Source organism: Rhodotorula graminis (assembly GCF_001329695.1).
Source record: "Rhodotorula graminis WP1 unplaced genomic scaffold RHOBAscaffold_11, whole genome shotgun sequence".
In the NCBI taxonomy this organism is placed as follows: domain Eukaryota; kingdom Fungi; phylum Basidiomycota; class Microbotryomycetes; order Sporidiobolales; family Sporidiobolaceae; genus Rhodotorula; species Rhodotorula graminis.
In genome coordinates this window covers 19982-37240 of record NW_017264938.1, presented here as the reverse complement: position 1 = coordinate 37240, position 17259 = coordinate 19982, and the positions used below count along the sequence as shown (strand labels likewise).

The 17259-nt window shown below is 67.0% G+C and overlaps 5 protein-coding genes across 5 annotated transcripts; 3 read left to right on the top strand and 2 right to left on the bottom strand.

The window, feature by feature from the left end:
• Positions 1–8: 8 nt before the first annotated feature.
• On the top strand, positions 9–7351 carry RHOBADRAFT_54988 (uncharacterized protein; the record flags this gene model as incomplete). Its single annotated transcript, XM_018417601.1, has 8 exons — positions 9–2411; positions 2496–3429; positions 3517–3575; positions 3652–6021; positions 6088–6208; positions 6297–6952; positions 7021–7224; positions 7337–7351. The coding sequence occupies exons 1-8, from the start codon at positions 108–110 to the stop codon at positions 7349–7351; spliced, it is 6663 nt and encodes a 2220-aa protein (XP_018269256.1). The 5' UTR covers positions 9–107.
• Positions 7352–8119: 768 nt separating this feature from the next.
• RHOBADRAFT_45773 (uncharacterized protein) lies at positions 8120–10035 on the bottom strand (the record flags this gene model as incomplete). Its single annotated transcript, XM_018414662.1, has 8 exons — positions 8120–8231; positions 8349–8458; positions 8535–8570; positions 8650–9022; positions 9104–9178; positions 9253–9360; positions 9434–9547; positions 9674–10035. The coding sequence occupies 8 exons, from the start codon at positions 10033–10035 to the stop codon at positions 8120–8122; spliced, it is 1290 nt and encodes a 429-aa protein (XP_018269255.1).
• Positions 10036–11392: 1357 nt separating this feature from the next.
• RHOBADRAFT_45772 (uncharacterized protein) lies at positions 11393–12553 on the top strand (the record flags this gene model as incomplete). The annotated part of the gene is made up of 3 exons (XM_018414661.1): positions 11393–11485; positions 11553–12026; positions 12167–12553. The coding sequence occupies 3 exons, from the start codon at positions 11393–11395 to the stop codon at positions 12551–12553; spliced, it is 954 nt and encodes a 317-aa protein (XP_018269254.1).
• A 464-nt stretch (positions 12554–13017) lies between these two features.
• Positions 13018–13786, bottom strand: RHOBADRAFT_65402 (uncharacterized protein). The gene is made up of 3 exons (XM_018418700.1): positions 13470–13786; positions 13339–13394; positions 13018–13249 (listed from the first exon to the last, which is right to left on the bottom strand). The coding sequence occupies exons 1-3, from the start codon at positions 13564–13566 to the stop codon at positions 13115–13117; spliced, it is 288 nt and encodes a 95-aa protein (XP_018269253.1). The 5' UTR covers positions 13567–13786; the 3' UTR covers positions 13018–13114.
• On the top strand, positions 13639–17114 carry RHOBADRAFT_54986 (uncharacterized protein). The gene is made up of 13 exons (XM_018417600.1): positions 13639–13788; positions 13969–14075; positions 14166–14231; positions 14351–14500; positions 14589–14626; positions 14703–15148; positions 15237–15321; positions 15395–15543; positions 15642–16200; positions 16271–16402; positions 16490–16561; positions 16647–16771; positions 16839–17114. Exons 1-13 carry the CDS (start codon positions 13715–13717, stop codon positions 17077–17079), a joined length of 2244 nt encoding a protein of 747 aa, XP_018269252.1. The 5' UTR covers positions 13639–13714; the 3' UTR covers positions 17080–17114.
• The last annotated feature ends 145 nt before the right edge of the window (positions 17115–17259 follow it).

Sequence of the window (17259 nt, the reverse complement as noted above, 5' to 3'; positions counted from 1 at the left end):
CCGTCGAGGTCGTCGCGGGCGACATCGACCACGGCGACGAGCCCGACAAGGCCGACGACGCGCCGCTCGACGACATCACGATCCTCGTCGAGTCGAGGCTCGCGACGATGCGCATCGAGCTGTTCAGCATCTACCTGTGCCTCATGGCCATCTCGTCGCTCCGGTCGCTCCGCCCTGCGTCCGCCGTCGATGCGCCCGAGCGCGAGGGCACGTCGTCCTCCTCCGCCGCCGCCGCCGCCGCCGCCGCCGCCGCCAAAGGCCACAAGCCTCGTCGTCCTCGACCGCTACTGCGCGCGAGCGGCGAGATCAAGGACCTGCACCTGTTCCCGACGTTGCCGCACGACACGCACCTGTTCATCAACTTCCACCGCATCCTGTTCTCGCACACGGCGGCGTCGGGCCTGACCCTCGGGTTTGAGAAGGCCATCCTCGCCGGCCAGAGCCCGACCGTCCCGGGCAAATGGGAGGACATCGTGTCGCTGCGCAAGAGCGAGTTTCGCGTGCGGCCCGACTCGAGCAACAAGGGCTACCACCCGTTCGTCCTGTCGTTGTCGTCCGAGACGGCGCGCTTGCGGATCCCGTTCCGCTACGTCTTCTCGCGCATCGTCGACAACACGGCGAGCCTCGTCAAGGCGACCAAGCAGCTCGTGTACGAGCACGTCAAGGGCGGCACGCGCGTCGTCATCGAGCCCGGTCCTGAGCAGGCCAAGCGCCTCCCGCAGATCGAGCTGCGTGTCGGCCTCTTCGCCCTCGAGCTGCAGGACGACCCGTTCGAGACCAAGCTCAACATCATCTGGCGCGCCGGGTACGAGGAGCAGCTCGCCCGTATCGAGCGCCGCAAGGCGTTCGACGACAAGGTCGACGCGATCCGGCGCGCCGAGGCGGCGGGCAACAGCGGCGACGGCTCGCGTGCGACCGACGACGAGGGCGACGGCGACAGCGAGGACGACCAGTCGTTCGCCGCGAGCGCCAAGCCCAAGGTGAGCGCGCGCCACACGGTCGGCGTCGCCGAGGCCGAGCGGGCCCTGCGCAAGTACAACTCGTCGCACTGGGTCAAGCGCATCCGGAACGCGTCGGCCGAGCAGGCGCGCCGCGAGGAGGCGCTCGCGCGTCGGCTGTACGGCGTCACCGACCGCAACGTGATGGCCAACAAGCGCCTCCCGATCGAGCTCCTGCCCGTCAGCAAGTCGGCGCCTCTCGCTCGCGGCACGTTCCACGACCTGTCGTTCGTCATCTCCAAGCCGTCGTTCGCCGGTCCCGAGGGCGACGAGGGCCTCAAGACGTTCCTGCACGACGTCGGCAAGGGCCTGCCGCGCGACACCGTCTTCTCGCTCCTCGTCCCGGTCCACTTTTCGTGGACCATGTCCGAGGCGCGGTTCCAGCTCCGCGACTATCCGCTCCCCGTCCTGCACGTCCCGCGCAGCGGCCGGCCCGGGCAGCCGAGCTGGACGTGCGAGTCGGACCTCGTCGTCGGCGAGGAGGTCGGCGGGCTCGAGTCGGTGCGCCGGGTCCCGTGCGCCATCATCCCGCAGCACGTGTTCGAGGGCCAGGGCGCGCCGTACGCCATCGTCGTCCCGCGCTCGGCCATGCCGACCAAGACGTACGCGTCGCCCGTCATCAAGATCCGCTCGGCCGAACCTTTGCGGTTCGGCTGGGGCAACTCGATGCAGCCCGCCATCCAGGACGTCGCCCGAGTGTTCGACACGCTCAGCAAGGCGAGCCCGGACCCGTCGGACCGCATCGGCTTCTGGGACAAGATCCGCCTCCAGCTCCATTGGCGCATCCGCCTCGTCTGCCCCGGCCCAGTCGCGTCGGTCATCTTCCACCTCAAGGGCTCGCGCGACCCGTACGCGCTCACGGGCTTCGGCGCCGGGTTCGCCAAGGCGTGGAAGGGCAACGTCGAGCTCCGCCTCGGGCACGACAACCCGGACCGCGAGTTCTTCCAGGTCTCGAGCGACAAGTACGTGCTCGGGATCCCCAACCTGCGCGAGTACATCGACTCGGCCGCGACGGGCAGCTTCTCGAGCGACTCGCTCGACTCGGACGTCGCCGACAGCGACGCCGACGACGCGCAGAGCGCCGACAGCGCCGCCGGCGGGTCGGCCTACGCCGCCTCGACGCTCGGCGACGGCGACGACGATCTCGACGCCGCCACCGGGTACGACACGGCGACCGACACGTCGGGCGACGAGGACGACATCGAGTACTGGCTCAAGGTGTGCGCCAAGTGCATCAACGGCGTGCGGTGGGGCATGGCCGTCCGCCTCGAGCACACCTGTCGAGACGGCGAGTGCGACAAGCCGGCGTGCCTCGGCCTCCCGACCTTCCACCGCCAGTGTCGCCGCTTCGACTTTATCCCGCACTGGAAGGTCCACACCAAGACGTCGGCCGCGGTCGGGCCCCTCGGCGAGGTGCGTCCCCTCTTTCTTTCCCTCTCCCTCTCTGTGTCTTTTCTCCCTCGGCGACAGCTCTCTGACACCGTCGTGCGCGTGCAGATTGTCGACTCGTTCGCCGGGTTCCGCTCCGACTTTATCCACTTCTCGATCTCGCTCACGTCGCCCGCCAACCTGCGCCTTCCCGGTCGCGACCAAGAACCCGACGCCGCCGACGTCCAGTACTCGGGCAACGACGGCTACAACAGCTTCCACTTCTCGCCGCACGCCATGACGCACTTTCACCGGTGGTGGAAGCTGTTCGACGGCTGCATGTCGCTCCCCGTGCGCCAAGGTCGCCTCTTCCCGTCGGTCCAGGCGCCGTCGCCCAAGTTTGGCCGCCACACGGCGACGATCAAGTACCGGTTCTCGCTCGCGCCTCTCTTCATCTCGCACACGTACCGCCAAGAGACCTGGGCCGAGTGGGAGCGCGGCGAGACGACCGTCCTCGGCATGAAGGGCAAGATCGGCCGGTTCAACGTCGACCTGCACCAGCGCACCCAGGAGATGGTCATCCGCCGCCCCGAGATGTCCGAGTCCAAGACGGTCAAGCACAAGGCGTTCTACATGGCCGAGATCGACCTCGACGGGCTCGACCTGCGCACGATCACGGCCATCTTCTCCGAGCCGCTCAAGGCCGACGTCGCGCCCGCCGACGCCAACGCCGACGACGAGGCGTCGACCCCGATCCCGGCGGCCAACGACGACGACTACACGGTGCGCCCCGAGGACCGCGAGTGGGTCAACCTCAACGACTTTCACGACTCGATGTACACGATGCCGGTCGACGACGGCCACGGCGAGCCTCGGCTCCGCATCTTGCCGTTCATGGTCTGCCCGCGCTTCACGTACTACCGGCACAAGGACTCGGCGCCGACCAAGGACGGCGACGACGACGAGTCGGGCGACGGCCTCGAGGCGTCGACGCCGCCCGAGAAGCCCAAGACCAAGTTCGGCAACGAGTTCTCGCACACGTGCCTCATGGGTCGCGCAACAGGTGCGTCTCCCTCTCTCCCTCTCTCCCTCTCCTCAAGGACGTCGTGACGCAGACAGTGAACGCGACTGACGTTCTCTCCCTCGGCAGACACCGTCTCGGTCCACATCGAGGAGGCCGAGGAGCGCCTGCGAGAGCTCAAGACTCAGGTGCGTCGAGCTTGTCCTCCTCTGCGCACCATCGCCTGCGCGTACTGACATGGTGCTTGAGCCGTCCTCTCTGCAGCTCGCGGCGTCCAAGAGCGCGACCGTCATCGGCGAGATCGAGCTCCGCATCAAGGCGGTCCAGTCGGTCATCGAGCGCCTGAGCCAGATTCGCGACGAGGCGCAGCCCTCCTCGGCCCCCTATCACGACGCGCACGTCGAGGCCAACCACCGCGAGCAGCAGGACGGGCAGCAGGACCCGCACCCGCACCAGTACCAGTACCAGCACCGCCCGCCGCCGACGCCGTCGAGCGGCGTGCACGAGGACTCGTGCGACACGGCCGCCTTCCCGCACCTGACCAACACGCTCTACGAGGAGTGGGGCCAGTGGGAGAACCGCTACATGGTCCACTCGCCGACGGTCCAGGTGTCGAACGCGACGCGCGAGGTCCTCCTCAAGTACTACTACTCGCACCGCGACCGCAAGGGCTTCCTGTACCACGCGTCGGCCAACGTCCTGCGGTTCATCCGCGACCTCGCCAAGCAGCATGAGCGCAAGACGAAGCGCGACAACATGTCGCGCCGCAAGTCGACGCGCACGGGCACGCCCGGCGGGTCCATGTCGGCCAAGCGCACCGGGCCCTTTCACGACTCGGACGAGACCAACCGCCTCCTCGACGACCTCATCAAGAAGGGCAGCTCGTGGGCCGTCAACGAGGAGGACGAGGCCGACGACGGGCGCCACCGGTTCGGCGACCACCTCGACGTCGACCCGTACGCCGCCGCCGAGGCGCTCCCCGAGGCGTACGACGCCACCTCGGGCCACCTGTGCGTGTTCACCAAGCCCCAAGTGTCGCTCCAGAGCGACGTCGACGACAAGTCGACCCTCGTCATCGCCGCCTTTCGCGCCCAGGTCAAGGTGTTTGAGATCATCGACACGCGCATCGTCGACGACCCGGTCAACGCCGAGGTGCTCAACCAGACGTTCGCCCGCCTCGACGGCCTGCAGGTGTTCTACCCTCGGCAGCACGTCGCGCGAGCCGAGCGCCGCTTCGCCCAGTCGTTCGTCCCGCTCGAGACGCTCGTCGACCTGCGCGTCGAGCCGTGGGGGTTCGACCGCGTCGTGTCGCGCACGTCGGCCGCCATGCGCTACGACAAGTTCAACCAGCTGCGCCTCAGCTCGAAGCGCGAGCACGGCAGCCTCGCGTCGAGCTCGCCTCGCGAGAGCCACTTTCACACGTCGACCGACCGCCTGTCGTTCGAGGCCGACAAGTTCTCGCTGTCGGCCAACCCGGAGCACTTTGCGGCCATCTACAACGTCGTCACCGACCTGATCCTGTACAGCGACCCGCTGCGCAAGTCGCGCAACTCAAAGGTCGAGTCGCTCGTCTTCACGCGCGACTTCTCCAACCTCGACGCCGTCATGGACACGGTCGGGCAGCTGCAGCAGCACATCCGCCGCCTCATCGGCGCCGCGCACGAGTTCCAGGTCCACCTCGACGAGCTCGACGACGCCGGCCGCGTCCAGCTCTTCCTCGAGCGGGCCGAGGCGTTCCGGCTCGCGAGCGAGCTCAGCCTCGTCGTCGAGGCCTTCACGCGCGCCCAGGACTCGAACGGCGCCAAGTCGTCGTCGAGCAAGAGCGTCGGCCTCCAGCTCGAGGCGCGCGCCGCCGAGCTCACGTGGCACATGCTTGACCAGGCCGACATCCCGTTCGCCAAGTTCTCGGTCATCGGCGCCGAGTACTCGTGGGTCTCGAAGCAGGACGGCTCGGCGTCGAACCGCATGGTCATCAAGGACCTGAGGGCGCTCAACAGCAGCCCCGAGCAGATCTTTGCCGAGATCATCGCCAAGGCCGACACGGGCGACGCGTCCAACAACCGCCTCGCCCAGATGGACGTCTTCTGCGCCGTCCTGTGGAACTCGCTCGCACCTGTCGGCGGCATCTCGATCATCGAGCGCTTCGAGCTCCACCTGCACCCGGTCCGCCTCCAACTCGAGCACGCCGTCGGTCGCCGCATCCTCGACTACGTCTTCTCGACCGACCGATACAACAAGGCCGACGACGTCGACGGCGACGCTCACGGCGACGGTCGTCGGCGGGACAAGGCGTCGCCCGACGTCAGCAGGTCCTCGTCGTCGCTCAACGTCCCGGGCCTGAACGCGCAGGCCAAACGCTCGGTCGACTCGTTCACGGCGCCGCGCAAAAGCTACGCGAGTAGCACGAGCCTCGGCGCCACGAGCAGCACCGGCAGCGACCGCGCCCTCGCGTCGTCGAGCGCGTCGATCCGCAGCGCCGAGCACCGCCTGCGCAAAGCCGTCTCGGCCGACATGCTCGTGTCGGACGCTCGCGAGGAGGGTCTCGACGCCGACGAGATGCGCCGGCGCGCCGCCTCGAACCACACGTTCATCTTTGTCGAGATCTCGTCGACCCTGCTCTGCCTCACGTATCGGGTCCGTCCCTCTCCCTCTGCCTCTTTCCCTCTCCCTCTGACTGACCCTTCATTCTGTGACCTACAGAGCGAGAAGGAGGACAAGTCGAGCCTGCCCAACATCTACAACATCACCTACAAGACGCCCTTGATCCAGTACCGGTCCAAGACGTGGTCGTTCCTCGACCTCCTCGACCAGCTCAAGCGCGGTGCGTCTCTCCTCTTCTCTCTCTCCTCGACTCGCGCTCAATGCGCCTCGTCAAGCAACCACTGACTCAGAGCCTATGCCGCCCGCAGACATGATCCGCTCGGTGTGGCAGCAAAAAGGCCAGCTCCTCGGCCAGCTCCTATCCAAGACGCACCGCCGCCTGCCCATGGCCGACGCTCGGTCCGCCGCCAAGCAGGCCGTCACGGCGTCGGTGCGCAAGCGCATGAAGTTTGTCAAGTCACGCACCCAGCACTTTGGGAGCGTCGATGCGGCGAACGCCAACCCGGCCGGGCCGCCTCCTCTCCCCGAGGCGGTCAGGCCCGTGGAGGCGCCCGCCCAGGACCGCGACGACGAGCTCGAGCGCCCGCCTCGTCCTGCTGCGACCCCGTACAACGCCATCCCTCGCTCGACCTCGTTCGACCCGTTCGACGGCGAGCTGCACGACCTCCCGATGAACGGCGAGTTCGCGCGCACGCCAGGAGGCGAGCACCTCCCTTTCGACCTCGGCGTCGTCGGGCTCATCTACCCAGAGCGGGAGGACCGCGAGGGGTCGTACCCGCGAGGCGCCTCGCGCGGGTCGAAGGAGACGACGTCGAGCGAGGCGGCAGAGTCGACCGGGAGCCGGTCTCTCGGGCTCGCTCGAGGCGCTCTCACGGAGGAGCCGGAGGACATGGGCGCTGCCAACGAGGCGCAGCGTCTTGCGCCGAGTGCGCGAGACGGCCGACTGCCGGGCTCGGTGGACCAGGTGCGTCCTCCCTTCCTCGCCTCCTGTGCGCCTCGCGCTCGACCTGACCCTTCCAGCGACTCGTGCAGCCCTCCTCGCCTCATGGTCGACCGTCCTACGACTCGCGTTCGAGCACGACCCGTCCGTCGTCGACCTCGACCCCCTCGACCTCGTCCTACTCGGAGCGAGAGCTGTCGTTCGTCGCCGACATCGACTCGACGTTCGCCTCGATGGGCTCGCTATCCATCACTCTTCCGGGCAAGGACTCGAACGCGTTCGGCCGGCACCGGCCGGTGCGGCGGGCAGGGTCGGGTTTGGGCGAGGCGGAGAAGAGGAGGATGCTGCTTGGCAAATCGCTAGATTGAGTCGAACCCTGTTGCACAAGTAGACCGTGATCCTCGGCAGATGTCGTTGTTGTAACAATCGTGCCGTTTCTCGTCCTCGCTGCGGCTCGAGAGAGAGAAACCCTTTGGCGGCTCAGGAGAGCGACCTTCTCAAGCGCACGGTCCTCGGCGACCTTCTACCGTCTCTCTCTCGCTCTCTCTTTTGTTGGCCTCTCTGAGAACTTGGGCCCGCTCTACTCGCTTGCTGGCATTGACGAAAGGCTGCGGAGCCGAGCCGTACGAGCTCGAGCGGCGACCGGGGCGGCCGGGAGCTTGAAGCTGCAGGACGAGCCATCGCCTGTCTCCTGCAGGTCCAGCATGGCGACTCAAGAAGCTGTGAGGTTGGTCATCTACGCCAGACAGGAGTGCGGGAGACGCCGCCACGCCATCGCCAGCTCGTCTCGCGCGCTCTCGACTTGAGAAGGCCGCTCACCTTTCTCTTTCTCTCTCGACGTCGGGCTCGAGGCAGGTGGATCAGGCTCTGGCATTCGCAATCAGGACATAATAGAGAGAGCACGCCGTGTCGCAAGAAAAGGTCGAGACGAGGAAAGGCCGGCGAACCCGAGGCGAGCCTCGAGGGTCTGCACGGCGAGGATGGTCGAACGGCGTCGTGCTGAGGAGCTGCAGGGGCACGAGGAGGAGAGAGAGAGAGTCAGGCCACGTGGCCGAGAGTGGCTCGAGGGCGAGAGGAGGGAAGATTCGACGCACCAGGACGGTCGCGGCACCCTGACGAAGAAGAAGGAGGACCGTGCGGCGGCCCGCACGGCACAACGAGGACGACGACGAAAGGCAAGCAGGCCCTTGGTCAAGGATCTTGCCGCGAGACCGAGAAGGTGGTCGAGGTGGAGCTGGCGAACCCGAGACGGTGCTCGAGGGTCTGCACAGCAAAGGCGGTCGAACGGCGTCGTGCGCGAGGGCTGCGAGGACGAAACAGAGAGGGTCAGTCGGGGCCGGCGAGACCGAGGGAGTGAAGGAGAGCGAGCGCACCAGGACGGTCGCGGCGCCTCGTCGAAAGAAAGGAGCCGGCACTGCACGACGGGTACGGCGAGACAAAGGTCGACGGGTTGTCGGTGGTTCTTGCGGCGGTGGTGCTGGTCGTCGAGTCGATCGGGATGATGTTGTGGATGAGCTTGGTGAGGTCGAGCTGCGAGTGCCACGACGAGAGAGAGGGTCAGTCTGGGTCTCGAGCGAGAAGGAGAGAGGGACAGGGGAGGGCGCACCTTGCTGAATTGGTCGATCGGGCACTGCTTGAACAACTACGTCCTGTAGTCCGGGAAGAAGCAATGTCAGGGTCGAGTCGAGAAGAGAAAGAGAGAGAGAGAGGCGAGAAGGGACGCACCTCGCGCGCTTGTTGGCGGGCGCCGCCGGCTCGTCGTCGTCCGAGAGCACGATCGGCTCCTCGTACGTCTTGCGCTTGTGGCGACGCTCGGGCAACTGCGGGCGCGCGACGACCGGCTTGACGTCCTCGTCGTCCGACAGGACGAGCACGTCGACGTCGTCCTCGTTCGAGTCGTCCGAGTCGTCCGAGTCGTCCGAGTCCGAGAGGTCGGCCCACGCCTCGTTGCCGAGGTGCTCGGCGCGTGCAGCGATGCGGAGCGAGCGGCGGATCTCGGCCGGCGTCATGAACTTGTCGGCGAGGTCGTCGGGGACGTACTCGTCGTCCGGGAAGAGCTCCTCGGTCGAGCGGCGCATCGACGGGCTGGCCGACCTGCGACAGGAGAGAGGGAGAAGGTCAGTTCACGTTCTGCGTGTGTGCGAGAGGCCGACAGAGAGGAGGGAGGCGACGCACGGCGACGTCTTCTTCTTGGGCTTGGCCGGCTCGACCTTGAGCGGGGCAGCGTCGAGCTCGCCCGAGTCCTTGGCGCTGCAGGACAGTCGGTCGTCAGGGAGCAGTCACGATGAAAGAAAGGCGGGGAAGAGAGAGAGAAAGAGACGCACAGCAGGAGGTAGCAGTCCTCGAGGCCCTTGAGGTGGTCGACGAGGGCCGAGGTGACGGCGGCCTGGCGCTCCTTCTTCTTCGCCTTGAGGATCTCGTCGATCGCGCAGCTGCAGGAGAGGCAGACGAGGGGTCAGTCTGGTGGCGAACTTGGGCGGGCAGGAGGAGGAGAGGCCGACGCACAGCTCGTGGAAGCGGGCCAGGGCGACGGCGAGCTTCGTCTTCTCCTCGTCGTCCGAGGTGATCTCGCGGTTGTAGCCCTTGGCGATGCGGCAGATGTACTGCTCCTTGGTCAGCCTGCGCGAGTCGGGAAGAGTGTCAGGAGTCGGGACTCGCTGATCGGCGTCGAGCCGAGCGGAGGCGGGGTGCAGTCGGGTCGGGAGGAGGAGGAGGAGGGGGAAGAAAGGGAAAAGGAGGACGTACCGGCACCGCTTCTCCGGCAGCGTCATGTCGGCGACAAAAGCGCCGTCCGTGTCGTCGGCCTTGCGCTTGAGCGGGCGCGGCGTAGGCGAGAGGTCACGTCGGTCGGCCGTGGCGGTCGAGGTGGCGACGAGGGCGAACGAGGTGGTGGCCGTCGACGCCATGACCTTTTTGTAGTCGAGCTTGGCGGCGTGGACGAGCCAAGGGTGGAGCGGGAGGCGGCCGAGGTCGGCGAGGTCGCGCTCGTCACAGCTGCGGTCGAGGTGGGCCTGGCGGACGGCGAAGCGAGGGCCCTCGAGGAGCGGGTAGGGCGCAGCGAGCATGCGAGCACGCTCAAAGCTGAAGAACGAGGCAGCACGAGGCATGGTCGCAAGGGGATGGGGAGGGTATGGGGAGGGGGAGTGGTGGGAAGGAGGAAGAGAGAGGGGGGGCAGGGCGAGAGGGCGAGGTCGACCGTCTCGCCACCATCACACGAATGCTCTGAAAGCACTCTTGCGCGTGCGCGAGGCTGGTCGACTCCCGAATGTGACGGCTGGTAGGAGCACGACGCGTCGACGCGGTGCGGGAGCGGGAGTGACCAAGTGGGGGGCTCTCGAACGCGAGTCGACAGGGGTCGCTCTGCACTCGAGACTCGAGTGCATCGTCCAAAGCTGGTCGTAGCAAGCTCGAGGCCGTGCGCGCCGACTGCGGCGAGCGGCGAGCTGTCGTCGCTGCGGCGAGGAGGCGGGCGCGCGCGTCGAGCGAGGGGAGGAAAGCGACGCGACAGCTGCGCTATGGCTCGGCCCACGGGCAGCAGGTGCACTCGTGACGCGTCCATGGCCAGCTCGCGGCAGCGGAGAGTGGGAGAAGGCGAGAGGATGAACGCGACGAAGAGGGAGGAGGAGGAGGGCCCTCTCTCGCCTCCCACACGCTCTGCTGGGCTGTGGAGGCATGCGCTGCCCGCTCTATGCTTATCATGCGCTACGTCAAGCCAGCCGACGCGCTCGCGCGGGTTGTGGGTGTCGAGGTGCGTCCCCCCCTCCCGTCCTCCCCTCTTCCCCCGGCGATGAAGCCCTTCCCTCCTCTTTGGTGCAGCGCCGGTGCATTCTGGGCGCCGTAAAGCTGACAACGAGTCCCTTCCCCCTCGCAGATGGCCCGCCCGCGCCGAGGTGAGCTCTGCAACCCTGTCCTCCCCCGACCGCGTCCACCCTCGCCGCCTCTTGCCGCCATCCTCTTTCGAGGGTACACGCTTCCTCGACACAGTCTGCTGTGCAAACATGGCGTCTCTACGATGCAGCTGGACCAGGAGAGAGCGCGCGGGACATCGTGTCGCCTCGAAGCTCGAACGCTCAGACTCGGCTCGCTCAGGCGCTCTGCTCGCGGACGGTGGCTTCGTCCTCGCCGCGCTTTGCGGCGCTGCTCGAGCGCCGCTGCTCGAAGCAGCCGCTGCCCCCCTGCTCCGCGCAAGATCCTCGGAGTTTTGTCCGCCGCACCTCCTCTCGCTGCGCCGGTTCGTTCGGCGACCAGCGTCCCTGGTCCAGCGTCAGAGCTGCGCATCGTTGCGCTCGGTCCTTCCTCGGCATCGTCTTGAGCCTCATGACGAGCTCGGTCTCGTCCGTTGCGCCTGACCTTCGCAGCGACCTCCTCCCTCGTCCCCCTTCGCCGACCTTTTCTTGCCTTCAAGCCGACTCGAGCATCCTCGACCCAGCGTCTGGTACCGCCAGAAGCCGCTCACAGGCGAGAATGAACACGTCGTCTCTCTCGCACGCCCTCGGCTCCCTCAACGACCCGCCGCGCAACCGCACCGAGCCGTCGGTCCCGCCACCCGCACCTTCGGTCGACTAGTTACCTCGCTGTCGCGTCGGCACCGTCGGAGAAGGTCTCGTCGGCCGCGGTCGTCAAGCCCGAGCCGCTCATCGTGGTCCTCACCCACAACGAGACGCTCCTTTACCGGCCCAAGAGGACGGCTCGCGGCAGCGTCAGCCCTATCGTCCGCCCCTACCTCAGCACACTCCTGTCGTACCTCTTCCGCCGCCACTCGGCCGACGGTAACGCCGGCGTCGATCGCGGGCGCGAGGTCCAGGTCGTCGTCTACTCGGCGGCCCGGGCGCACAACGTGCTCACCTTCTTTCGCGCCATCGACCTCGTCTCGTCGAGGGCATCGACTGGCCCTGACGGCGCCTACCGCCCAAGGGTCGACCAAGGCGACATCCTCAAGCTCGCCTTCACGCGCGAGACGATGGGCCTGCGCGACGAGGACTATCGCCAAGACGTCGTCACGGTCAAGGACCTCGCCGGCGTGTGGCGCGAGCTGGGCATCTCGCCTGAGCAGGGAGCCAGAAGTACGATCCTCCTCGAGGAAGACGAGCGTGCCGCTGTGCGTCCCTCCCTTTCTCTCCCCCTCTTCCTTCCATCTCTTCCTTTCCTCTTTACATCGTGTTCTCCCCCCGCCCTCGGACATCCTGCACCCGACGAAGATACGGCCTCAGACGACCTGACTCTCTCTTTGTCCCTCAGGCCGTCCAGCCGCACTCGCGCGTGCCCATCTCGTCCTTCACCGTCGCCGACCCGTCCATCACGATCCGCCGCCGCACCGTGCAGGTCACGGAGCTGCCCTCGTCGGCGCCTGACGACACGGCTCTCCTCCAGACCATCCACCTCCTCGAGCTCCTGCGCAACGAGTCGAACGTCGCCGGTGCGCTCAAGAGTGGGCTCGTGCGCCGCGCCGAGGACGACGCGAAGCTCCTTGTCCGCGAGCGCGAGCACCTCGGCGAGCGGGACACGGTGTCGGTCAAGGAGATGCAGAGCGAGCTCGCCAGGTTGGGCCGCCAGGCGTGCGCCAAGTACGGCGTGGAGGTGCGCAAGGAGTGGGACGACGGGTGGAGGGTCAAGGCGCGCAAGTGAGGCCGGTCAACCCCTCTCTCGTCGCACTCGATGAGCTGCAACGACTTTGTCCGCGACCGATGTACCGAGAGAGCTGCGGCAGAGCGGTGAGCAGAAGGCGAGCGGGCGACTCGGCGCGACCCTCTCTCTCTCTCTCTCTCTCTGTCTCTTTCTTTCTCTCTTTTCTGTCGTCCCTTTCCGCCTTTTCGACGACGCCTATCTCCGTATCCACGTCGAGCATGTCTGCAGAGCTGCTCAAGCAAGAGAGAGCGCAGTTCAAGACGAGAGAGGCTGGCACTGCCACCGTGCGCGCTCGAGACCGGCCTCGCTCCTCATTCTCGAACGCGATTCCTCCTCGTTCTCGCCTCTCGCCCCGCTCTTGTGCGGGACGCAGGCCTCGAGAGCAAGATGATCGAGAGCGTGCGCGACTATGTGCACTCCAAGCCGTCTCTTGCTCTCTCTGGCTCTCCTGCGGGGGCGCGCAGCACGCCAAGGACGGGACGGTGTTGCACAACACGCGGAGAGGTACAACAGAGAGAAGAGAGAGCGACGGACACGAGGCGCAAGGGGGCCGGGCGCGGTTCACTTGGCCTTTGCCTTGTCGGTGGCGGCCTTCTTCTCCTCGGCGGCCTTGCGCATGATGGTGAGCTTGCCGTGCGAGAGGGCCTGGGCGGCGATGTTCTTCTCGAGGCCGGTGGCGTGTGACGATGTGTTCTTCTGCGATGGTTCAACACGGCCGACGTGAGCTTGGATGAGCTGGGGAGAGAGAGAAGGGGGAAGAGGGCGAGTGCGAGACGGGGACGCACGCGGTGGACGACGCCGACCGAGACTGCAGCGGCCTTCTTGGGAGCGATCACGCGGGCTGTGAGGGGCTGTGAGGGTCAGTCGAGGGTGCGAGAGGCGCCAACTGATGAGACGGAGGAGAGGGGGGACTCGCCTCCCTTCTTGAGGTCCTTTGGCTGCTGCTTCTTCTGGGTGGTCGACTTGTTCTTGTGCGTGTTGGCAGGCGGCTTGGCCTTGAACCCCTGGACCATGGCGACGAGCGAGAGAGTGGGCGGAGAGCGAGAGAGAGGCGGAGGGCGCTCAGAGGTTGGCCCTCGCCGTACCACCGCTCTCGCTCGAGCTGCGTACCTGCTGCGCTCACAAGCACCTGCTGCACTCTAGCTCGACCCACCGCCACTCATGCGCGACGTGCGAGTCGTCCTCGTCGGCGACGAGGGCGCCGGCAAGAGCTCCATCATCTCGGCCCTCATCAAGTGCGTCTCTCCCTTGTCCGAGCCCCGTTCGACCCGCGCAATGCGTCGAGCATGGCCCGTGCTCCCTCCTCCCGCAATCACACACTGACCCGCCCTTGTCCTCCTTCGCCGCGTCCTCCCTCGGCACCCTCCCCTCTCCCCCACCTTCGCCTCGACTACGTTTCCCTCTCGCCCCTCCAGAGAAGCATTTGTCCGCCTCGCACCTCGAACTGTGCTCCCCGAGGTCACGATCCCGCCGTCGGTCACCCCGGGCCACGACGTGACCACCGTCATCGTTGACACTTCGCGTCCGTCCACCTTCTCGCCCAACCTCGAGTGCTCTCCCGCCCCCTCGTCCGAGCTGACCATGAGACATCGGACGTGTTCCCGGCACGCAGCTCGACCAGAAGACCGCAACCACCTCGTCAACGAGATCCGCAAGGCACACGTCGTTGGCATCGTCTGTGAGCTCCCCCCCCTTTCCCGTTCTCGTTCCCGCCCTACAGGTACGACCGACTGACTCTCCCTCCAACCCTCTCCCTGCCCGCCTCACCTCAATCCCCCGATGGCCCGCTCGTCGCAGATGCTGTCGACAACCCCAACTCGTTCGACCGCGTGCCCACCTACTGGCTGCCCACCATTCGGTCTCTCGGCGTCAACGTGCCCGTCGTCCTCATCGGCAACAAGATCGACTTGCGAGAGGGCCAGGTGACGAACCAGGCGCTCGAGGACGGTGAGTCTGCGCAGGCGAGATCGGCTCGGCGAACCGGCGGTGTGGACAGAAGGACCGCCACTAACTGTTGCCCTTTCGTCGTGCGCAGAGATCGTGCCCATCATGCAGGAGTACAAGGAGGTCGAGGCGCGCCCACTTTTCGCTCTTTCGGCAGGTGGTCTCGCTCGCTCGAGCCGACGCTGACCTGCACTCGAGCCCACAGACCTGCGTCGAGTGCTCGGCCCTTCTCCCCCTCAACGTGTCCGAGGTCTTCTTCTTCGCCCAGAACGCCGTCCTGCATCCGACTGCACCCCTGTACGACACGCGGCAACACGTCCTCAAGCCGGCGTGCGTCGCCGCCCTGTCGCGCGTCTTCCGCCTCGTCGACGCCGACAAGGACGGCCTGCTGTCGCCCGACGAGCTCAACGACTTCCAGCGCCTCGTGTTCGACGCGCCGCTCCAGGCAAGAGAGCTCGAGGGCGTCAAGGAGGTCGTCGAGCAGATGACGGACGGCAGCGGCGTCGAGGGTGGCGGGCTCAACGAGGAGGGCTGGCTCGCGCTCCACACGTACTTTGTCCAGAAGGGCCGCCTCGAGACGACGTGGAAGGCGCTGCGGTGCTTCGGGTACGGCGAGGACCTCATGCTCCGCGACGAGTTCCTGTTCCCGAGGTGCGTCGCCTCGACCTTTCCCCTGTTGCCTCCCCTGCCCTCCCCTCGAGGACCTCGTCCTGACAATGACGCCTCCGTGTCGACGCAGGTTCGACGTCCCGAGTGACTGCACGGCCGAGCTGAGCCCGAGGGGCTACCAGTTTTTCACCGACATCTTCGAGTCGTTCGACCAGGTGCGTCCCGCCTGTTCGCCCTTGCCTCGCCCTACCTGCGCGCACGTCCTGACCCTCTCGTACGCTCGGGCAGGACCGCGACGGCGCGCTCTCGCCGACAGAGCTCGACAACCTGTTCTCGACCGCGCCGGGCAACCCGTGGCTCGCCGGCAGCTTCCCCGAGACGACGCTCACGACGCCCGAGGGCGCAGTGACGCTTCAAGGCTGGTTGGCGCAGTGGTCGTGAGTCGTGTCGTTCCCCCTTGTCCTCATTAAGCCGCGCCGTCACGGGCTTGATGCAGCGGAACTCGAAGCTGATCACCCCGTCGAGCCGTCCGCAGGATGACGACCCTCCTCGAGCCTCGCGTCACCCTGTCGTACCTCGCCTACCTCGGCTACCCGCACTCTTCTGTGTCCGAGTCGACCCTCTCGCACCCTTCCACGCCCGCCGCTTCGACCTCGACTCGCCGGAACCCGTTCGCCTCGACGTCGACGTCGACCGACACCGGCGGCGGGCCGTCGTACCAGCTTCTGCCGACAACGAGCGCGCTCCAGGTCACCAAGCCTCGGCGACCGTCACGCCGCAAGGGCACGCCGGTCGAGCGCAGCGTGTTCCTCGCGTACGTCCTCGGCGCGTCTGGCTCGGGCAAGACGGCGCTCCTGCGCGCGTTCGTCGGCAAGGGCTTTGCGGGTGGCGCGCGAGCAGGGCACGATCCATGGGCGGCGCAGGGCAGGGCAGGAAAGGCGGCGACGTGGCCCAAGGGCTCGAGCGCGACGGGCCCCGGAGGAGCAGGGTCGCAGGGTGCGTTGGCGGCGGCCGAGGCGGCCGCGGCGGGCCGGGGCAAGGGCAAGAGCGTCGTCAACTGTGTCGAAGAGGGCGGTGGGGAGCGGTACCTCGTCGTGCGTCCACCCTCTCGCCCCCGAACCTCGTCGCACGAGCCACGCTCACGGCCCCTTGCCCCCCTTGCAGCTGCAAGAGTTCGGCTCGACGTACGAGTCCGAGGTGCTGCGCAACAAGAAGAAGCTCGAGCTCGCCGACGTCCTCGTGTTCGTCTACGACTCGAGCGACACCAACTCGTTCAGCTACGTGTCCAACCTGCGGGTGCGTCCTCTCTCTCTCTCTCTGTCGCCCGCCGAGCTCGTGATATGCGACTCTCACTGACAACGAGATGATGTTCGCGCCGAGCAGCAGCAGTACAAGCTCGACGACATCCCGACCCTGTTCGTCGCGACCAAGAGCGACCTCGACCTGGCGCAGCAGGTACGTCGCGTCTCTCTCCCTCCCTCTCTCTGCCACTCCCTCTCGGTTGCAGACACTGACTCTCTCTCTTTTCGCGTCTCTGCAGCGGCACGAGGTCCAGCCCGACACGTACTGCCGCAAGCTGTCGCTGCGAGTACCGCTCGCCGTCTCGGTCAGGCGAGGCGAGCTCGCCGACCTGTACCACACGATCGTGCGCATCGCGCAGCACCCGTGCGTCGTCCTCGTCCGCCTCGTCCGCTCTCTGCCCGGGTGACTGACCTCTCGACCTTGCACGCAGACTCTCGGCGCTCCCTTACGGGCCCGATCGGTCGTCGGCGTCGTCCTTGCTCGGATTCCCGGTCACGCGCACGCAGTTCTACGTGTGTGCGTCGGCGGGATTGACGGCGACGCTCGCAGTGGGCGCCGTGTGGTGGTTGCGGGCCGCGGCGAGGCTGCACTCGGCGACGAGCGGAGGAAGCGCAGGGGGAGGTGGAGGAGGGCACGGTATTCTCGGGTGGCTCGGGATTGGGCGAGCATGAGCGCGCGAGACTGGATTGCACGTCGTGCCTGCGTCCCTCGTCGTCGTCGTCGAGAGAGTGCGGCAAAGGCGAGACACGGACACGAGGGCTGTGCACTTCCCCCGCCGCCGAGCGGGACGAGGACGAGAGAGCTTGTTCTTCCTCGCCTTTGTCCTCGCCTCTCGTCGCTTGCTCCCCCGC

Coding starts and splice junctions, on each gene's coding strand:
- RHOBADRAFT_65402 (XM_018418700.1), bottom strand. CDS start 13,566: ATGGTCCAGGGGTTCAAGGCCAAGCCGCCTGCCAACACGCACAAGAAC. Junction 13,395..13,469: donor AAAGGACCTCAAGAAGGGAG/GCGAGTCCCCCC, acceptor AGCCCCTCACAG/CCCGCGTGATCGCTCCCAAG. Junction 13,250..13,338: donor CGGTCGGCGTCGTCCACCGC/GTGCGTCCCCGT, acceptor GAACCATCGCAG/AAGAACACATCGTCACACGC.
- RHOBADRAFT_54986 (XM_018417600.1), top strand. CDS start 13,715: ATGCGCGACGTGCGAGTCGTCCTCGTCGGCGACGAGGGCGCCGGCAAG. Junction 14,076..14,165: donor CGTCATCGTTGACACTTCGC/GTCCGTCCACCT, acceptor CCCGGCACGCAG/CTCGACCAGAAGACCGCAAC. Junction 15,544..15,641: donor GGCTGGTTGGCGCAGTGGTC/GTGAGTCGTGTC, acceptor AGCCGTCCGCAG/GATGACGACCCTCCTCGAGC.